Source organism: Coregonus lavaretus, assembly GCF_964263955.1.
Source record: "Coregonus lavaretus genome assembly, contig: HAP1_SCAFFOLD_5639, whole genome shotgun sequence".
Lineage (NCBI taxonomy): Eukaryota > Metazoa > Chordata > Actinopteri > Salmoniformes > Salmonidae > Coregonus > Coregonus lavaretus.
In genome coordinates, this window is record NW_028165070.1 from 30,001 (window position 1) to 38,447 (window position 8,447).

Sequence of the window (8,447 nt, forward strand, 5' to 3'; positions counted from 1 at the left end):
GTATTTCGTTCTGACCCTTGTTGAACCCTGTCCTCTCCAGTGCGCTGTTCCCCGGACCAGTTCAGCTGTTCTAGCGGTCAGTGTGTGGGGAAACATCAGGTCTGGTGTGTATTTGTTCTGACCCTTGTTTAACCCTGTCCTCTCCAGTGCGCTGTTCCCCGGACCAGTTCAGCTGTTCTAGCGGTCAGTGTGTGGGGAAACATCAGGTCTGGTGTGTATTTCGTTCTGACCCTTGTTGAACCCTGTCCTCTCCAGTGCGCTGTTCCCCGGACCAGTTCAGCTGTTCTAGCGGTCAGTGTGTGGGGAAACATCAGAAGTGCGATCACTTCACGGACTGCTCCGACAACTCGGACGAGCTGGGCTGCTGTAAGTCTACACCTAGCCCTATTTACATCTGATCCCAGACCAGTAGTAACGGGCAACTTGTTTAGATTTGAATAGATATGGTGAGTATAGGGTTAGTTAGATCTGATCCCAGACCAGTAATAAGGTTGTTTCGCTCATGAGAAATAGGGAGTTTTTCTATATACAGTGTGTGTCTAAATGATTAGGTTAGACCCTTCGGGGCTCCCGAGTGGAGCAGCGGTCTAAGGCACTGCATCTCAGTGCTAGAGGCGTCACTACAGACCGAGTGGAGCAGCGGTCTAAGGCACTGCATCTCAGTGCTAGAGGCGTCACTACAGACCGAGTGGAGCAGCGGTCTAAGGCACTGCATCTCAGTGCTTGAGGCGTCACTACAGACCGAGTGGCGCAGCGGTCTAAGGCACTGCATCTCAGTGCTAGAGGCGTCACTACAGACCCACTGGTTTCGATTCCAGGCTGTATCACAACCGGCCGTGATTGGGAGTCCCATAGGGCGGCGCACAATTGGCCCAGCGTCGTCCGGGTTTGGCCGGTGTAGGCCGTCATTGTAAATAAGAATCTGTTCTTAACTGACTTGCCTAGTTAAATAAAGGTTAAATGTTTTTTTTTTTTACATGATAGATCTGGTCCCAGACCAGTAATACGTTTGTTTCTCTCATGAGAAACAGGGAGTTTTTCTAAATAGAGTATGTGTCTAAGTGATACGGTGAAGATTTCGTTCCAACTAACCTCCTTAAAGGTAGTATTTTACCTGCTTGATCACTGTCTCAAAAGTGAAGGTGGAATAATGTCATTCTAGTAAGCTCCCCTTCTCCTTCTCCTCTATCCCCCCCCCCAGACCCGACGGAAGAGCCGTCCTCCCAGCCCACCAACACCATCGGTTCCATTGTGGGGGTTGTCATGGCGCTGTTCGTGGTGGGTGCGGTCTACTTGGTGTGTCAGCGCGTGCTCTGTCCCCAGATGAAGGAGGACAGGGAGACGGTAACCAATGACTTGGTGGTCCACGGCCCCTCTGTTTCATTGGGTTATGTACCGCACCCCTCGTCTCTGTCTGGGTCTCTGCCAGGTAGGACACCACACACACACACACACACAAAGTTACACACACACAAAGTTACACACATACTGTTACACACACACAGTTACACACACTGTTACACACACACAGTTAGACACACACACACACACACAACACACCCAGTTAGACACACCCAGTTAGACACACCCAGTTAGCCACCCCCAGTTAGACCCACCAATAGACCAATCCAGACCCAGACCCACCAATAGACCAATCCAGACCCAGACCCAGTTAGACACCCCCAGTTAGACCCACCAATAGACCAATCCAGACCCAGACCCACCAATAGACCAATCCAGACCCAGACCCAGTTAGACCCACCCAGTTAGACCCACCAATAGACCAATCCAGACCCACCCAGTTAGACCCACCGATAGACCAATCCAGACCCAGACCCAGACCCTGGGCTCTATAATGGGACTCATTTGGTCTCTCATTCCACTCAATATTCCGCTGTGTGACCAGGAGTTCTATTTTGGGAGCTCTGTGCGACTATGGAAAAAAACTCTCTCAGATAATAGTTGTAATGAGAAGGCTTCGCTGTACTGTTGTTTCCCAGTGCCCTAGCGAGGCTAATTCGTTAGCGTCATGGTTGCACCATTTAATACAGCGGAAACGGCTTGCTTCTAGGCCAACCAGATCAAAAGATCTGACCTGGTTGCAGGGACCACAATTTTACGTTCATAAACCATGTCGTGGGCCGTTCTAAAACTACTTGCGTGTTGTTAATCATTTGTTTACACTTTGTTCGGTCATGGCTAGCTGGCTAACAACCTGGGCCCGGTTTCCCGATAGCCTCTAGGTAGTTAATATCATTTAAATATATAGGTCTATATAGCCTCTAGGGGTTAATATCATTTAAATATATAGGTCTATATAGCCTCTATGGGTTAATATCATTTAAATATATAGGTCTATATAGCCTCTAGGTAGTTAATATCATTTAAATATATAGGTCTATATAGCCTCTAGGTAGTTAATATCATTTAAATATATAGGTCTATATAGCCTCTAGGGGTTAATATCATTTAAATATATAGGTCTATATAGCCTCTAGGGGGTTAATATCATTTAAATATATAGGTCTATATAGCCTCTAGGTAGTTAATATCATTTAAATATATAGGTCTATATAGCCTCTAGGGGGTTAATATCATTTAAATATATAGGTCTATATAGCCTCTAGGGGTTAATATCATTTAAATATATAGGTCTATATAGCCTCTAGGGGTTAATATCATTTAAATATATAGGTCTATATAGCCTCTAGGGGTTAATATCATTTAAATATATAGGTCTATATAGCCTCTAGGGGTTAATATCATTTAAATATATAGGTCTATATAGCCTCTAGGGGTTAATATCATTTAAATATATAGGTCTATATAGCCTCTAGGGGGTTAATATCATTTAAATATATAGGTCTATATAGCCTCTAGGGGTTAATATCATTTAAATATATAGGTCTATATAGCCTCTAGGGGTTAATATCATTTAAATATATAGGTCTATATAGCCTTTAGGGGGTTAATATCATTTAAATATATAGGTCTATATAGCCTCTAGGGGTTAATATCATTTAAATATATAGGTCTATATAGCCTCTAGGGGGTTAATATCATTTAAATATATAGGTCTATATAGCCTCTAGGGGTTAATATCATTTAAATATATAGGTCTATATAGCCTCTAGGGGTTAATATCATTTAAATATATAGGTCTATATAGCCTCTAGGGGGTTAATATCATTTAAATATATAGGTCTATATAGCCTCTAGGGGGTTAATATCATTTAAATATATAGGTCTATATAGCCTCTAGGGGTTAATATCATTTAAATATATAGGTCTATATAGCCTCTATGGGTTAATATCATTTAAATATATAGGTCTATATAGCCTCTAGGGGTTAATATCATTTAAATATATAGGTCTATATAGCCTCTAGGGGGTTAATATCATTTAAATATATAGGTCTATATAGCCTCTAGGGGGTTAATATCATTTAAATATATAGGTCTATATAGCCTCTAGGGGGTTAATATCATTTAAATATATAGGTCTATATAGCCTCTAGGGGGTTAATATCATTTAAATATATAGGTCTATATAGCCTCTAGGGGTTAATATCATTTAAATATATAGGTCTATATAGCCTCTAGGGGTTAATATCATTTAAATATATAGGTCTATATAGCCTCTAGGGGGTTAATATCATTTAAATATATAGGTCTATATAGCCTCTAGGGGTTAATATCATTTAAATATATAGGTCTATATAGCCTCTAGGGGTTAATATCATTTAAATATATAGGTCTATATAGCCTCTAGGGGGTTAATATCATTTGAAATAAATCTAATAAAATCAAATGTTATTTGTCAAATACACATGTTTAGCAGATTTAGCGAAATGCTTGTGTTTCTAGCTCCAACGGTGTAGTAATATCTAACAATACACACAACCTAAAAAGTAAAATAATGGAATTAAGGAATATATAAATATTAGGATGAGCATTGTCAGAGTAGCATTGACTAGAATACAGTAGAATAGAATACAGTAAATACATATGAGATGAGTAAAGCTCTGTTATAGCCTCTATGGGGTTAATATCATTTAAATATACAGGTCTATATAGCCTCTATGGGTTAATATCATTTAAATATATAGGTCTATATAGCCTCTAGGGGTTAATATCATTTAAATATATAGGTCTATATAGCCTCTAGGTAGTTAATATCATTTAAAAATATAGGTCTATATAGCCTCTAGGGGTTAATATCATTTAAATATATAGGTCTATATAGCCTCTAGGTAGTTAATATCATTTAAATATATAGGTCTATATAGCCTTTAGGGGGTTAATATCATTTAAATATATAGGTCTATATAGCCTCTAGGGGGTTAATATCATTTAAATATATAGGTCTATATAGCCTCTAGGGGGTTAATATCATTTAAATATATAGGTTTATATAGCCTCTAGGGGTTAATATCATTTAAATATATAGGTCTATATAGCCTCTAGGGGTTAATATCATTTAAATATATAGGTCTATATAGCCTCTAGGGGTTAATATCATTTAAATATATAGGTTTATATAGCCTCTATGGGTTAATATCATTTAAATATATAGGTTTATATAGCCTCTAGGGGTTAATATCATTTAAATATATAGGTCTATATAGCCTCTAGGGGTTAATATCATTTAAATATATAGGTCTATATAGCCTCTAGGGGTTAATATCATTTAAATATATAGGTCTATATAGCCTCTAGGGGTTAATATCATTTAAATATATAGGTCTATATAGCCTCTAGGGGGTTAATATCATTTAAATATATAGGTCTATATAGCCTCTAGGGGGTTAATATCATTTAAATATATAGGTCTATATAGCCTCTAGGGGGTTAATATCATTTAAATATATAAGTCTATATAGCCTTTAGGGGGTTAATATCATTTAAATATATAGGTCTATATAGCCTCTAGGGGGTTAATATCATTTAAATATATAGGTCTATATAGCCTCTAGGGGGTTAATATCATTTAAATATATAGGTCTATATAGCCTCTAGGGGTTAATATCATTTAAATATATAGGTCTATATAGCCTCTAGGGGTTAATATCATTTAAATATATAGGTCTATATAGCCTCTAGGGGGTTAATATCATTTAAATATATAGGTCTATATAGCCTCTAGGGGGTTAATATCATTTAAATATATAGGTCTATATAGCCTCTAGGGGGTTAATATCATTTAAATATATAGGTCTATATAGCCTCTAGGGGTTAATATCATTTAAATATATAGGTCTATATAGCCTCTAGGGGTTAATATCATTTAAATATATAGGTCTATATAGCCTCTAGGGGGTTAATATCATTTAAATATATAGGTCTATATAGCCTCTAGGGGTTAATATCATTTAAATATATAGGTCTATATAGCCTCTAGGGGGTTAATATCATTTAAATATATAGGTCTATATAGCCTCTAGGGGGTTAATATCATTTAAATATATAGGTCTATATAGCCTCTAGGGGGTTAATATCATTTAAATATATAGGTCTATATAGCCTCTAGGGGGTTAATATCATTTAAATATATAGGTCTATATAGCCTCTAGGGGTTAATATCATTTAAATATATAGGTCTATATAGCCTCTAGGGGTTAATATCATTTAAATATATAGGTCTATATAGCCTCTAGGGGTTAATATCATTTAAATATATAGGTCTATATAGCCTCTAGGGGTTAATATCATTTAAATATATAGGTCTATATAGCCTCTAGGGGTTAATATCATTTAAATATATAGGTCTATATAGCCTCTAGGGGTTAATATCATTTAAATATATAGGTCTATATAGCCTCTAGGGGTTAATATCATTTAAATATATAGGTCTATATAGCCTCTAGGGGGTTAATATCATTTAAATATATAGGTCTATATAGCCTCTAGGGGTTAATATCATTTAAATATATAGGTCTATATAGCCTCTAGGGGTTAATATCATTTAAATATATAGGTCTATATAGCCTCTAGGGGTTAATATCATTTAAATATATAGGTCTATATAGCCTCTAGGGGTTAATATCATTTAAATATATAGGTCTATATAGCCTCTAGGGGTTAATATCATTTAAATATATAGGTCTATATAGCCTCTAGGGGGTTAATATCATTTAAATATATAGGTCTATATAGCCTCTAGGGGTTAATATCATTTAAATATATAGGTCTATATAGCCTCTAGGGGTTAATATCATTTAAATATATAGGTCTATATAGCCTCTAGGGGTTAATATCATTTAAATATATAGGTCTATATAGCCTCTAGGGGTTAATATCATTTAAATATATAGGTCTATATAGCCTCTAGGGGTTAATATCATTTAAATATATAGGTCTATATAGCCTCTAGGGGTTAATATCATTTAAATATATAGGTCTATATAGCCTCTAGGGGTTAATATCATTTAAATATATAGGTCTATATAGCCTCTAGGGGTTAATATCATTTAAATATATAGGTCTATATAGCCTCTAGGGGGTTAATATCATTTAAATATATAGGTCTATATAGCCTCTAGGGGGTTAATATCATTTAAATATATAGGTCTATATAGCCTCTAGGGGGTTAATATCATTTAAATATATAGGTCTATATAGCCTCTAGGGGTTAATATCATTTAAATATATAGGTCTATATAGCCTCTAGGGGGGTTAATATCATTTAAATATATAGGTCTATATAGCCTCTAGGGGTTAATATCATTTAAATATATAGGTCTATATAGCCTCTAGGGGTTAATATCATTTAAATATATAGGTCTATATAGCCTCTAGGGGGTTAATATCATTTAAATATATAGGTCTATATAGCCTCTAGGGGGTTAATATCATTTAAATATATAGGTCTATATAGCCTCTAGGGGTTAATATCATTTAAATATATAGGTCTATATAGCCTCTAGGGGGTTAATATCATTTAAATATATAGGTCTATATAGCCTCTAGGGGTTAATATCATTTAAATATATAGGTCTATATAGCCTCTAGGGGTTAATATCATTTAAATATATAGGTCTATATAGCCTCTAGGGGGTTAATATCATTTAAATATATAGGTCTATATAGCCTCTAGGGGTTAATATCATTTAAATATATAGGTCTATATAGCCTCTAGGGGGTTAATATCATTTAAATATATAGGTCTATATAGCCTCTAGGGGGTTAATATCATTTAAATATATAGGTCTATATAGCCTCTAGGGGTTAATATCATTTAAATATATAGGTCTATATAGCCTCTAGGGGGTTAATATCATTTAAATATATAGGTCTATATAGCCTCTAGGGGGTTAATATCATTTAAATATATAGGTCTATATAGCCTCTAGGGGTTAATATCATTTAAATATATAGGTCTATATAGCCTCTAGGGGTTAATATCATTTAAATATATAGGTCTATATAGCCTCTAGGGGTTAATATCATTTAAATATATAGGTCTATATAGCCTCTAGGGGTTAATATCATTTAAATATATAGGTCTATATAGCCTCTAGGGGTTAATATCATTTAAATATATAGGTCTATATAGCCTCTAGGGGTTAATATCATTTAAATATATAGGTCTATATAGCCTCTAGGGGTTAATATCATTTAAATATATAGGTCTATATAGCCTCTAGGGGTTAATATCATTTAAATATATAGGTCTATATAGCCTCTAGGGGTTAATATCATTTAAATATATAGGTCTATATAGCCTCTAGGGGTTAATATCATTTAAATATATAGGTCTATATAGCCTCTAGGGGTTAATATCATTTAAATATATAGGTCTATATAGCCTCTAGGGGTTAATATCATTTAAATATATAGGTCTATATAGCCTCTAGGGGTTAATATCATTTAAATATATAGGTCTATATAGCCTCTAGGGGTTAATATCATTTAAATATATAGGTCTATATAGCCTCTAGGGGTTAATATCATTTAAATATATAGGTCTATATAGCCTCTAGGGGTTAATATCATTTAAATATATAGGTCTATATAGCCTCTAGGGGTTAATATCATTTAAATATATAGGTCTATATAGCCTCTAGGGGTTAATATCATTTAAATATATAGGTCTATATAGCCTCTAGGGGTTAATATCATTTAAATATATAGGTCTATATAGCCTCTAGGGGTTAATATCATTTAAATATATAGGTCTATATAGCCTCTAGGGGTTAATATCATTTAAATATATAGGTCTATATAGCCTCTAGGGGGTTAATATCATTTAAATATATAGGTCTATATAGCCTCTAGGGGTTAATATCATTTAAATATATAGGTCTATATAGCCTCTAGGGTTAATATCATTTAAATATATAGGTCTATATAGCCTTTAGGGGGTTAATATCATTTAAATATATAGGTTTATATAGCCTCTAGGGGTTAATATCATTTAAATATATAGGTCTATATAGCCTTTAGGGG

General features: G+C 34.5%; 1 protein-coding gene across 1 annotated transcript in view; it reads left to right on the forward strand.

The window, feature by feature from the left end:
* LOC311116317 (low-density lipoprotein receptor-related protein 6-like) overlaps positions 1–1,429 on the forward strand; it is a gene marked incomplete at both ends in the record, with an annotated part of 31,320 nt that extends 29,891 nt beyond the window's left edge. Inside the window, 2 exon segments of the mRNA XM_084191412.1 lie at positions 256–366; positions 1,202–1,429. Of these exon segments, the coding sequence (XP_084047538.1) occupies positions 256–366; positions 1,202–1,429 (339 nt within the window).
* Between the last annotated feature and the right edge of the window lie 7,018 nt (positions 1,430–8,447).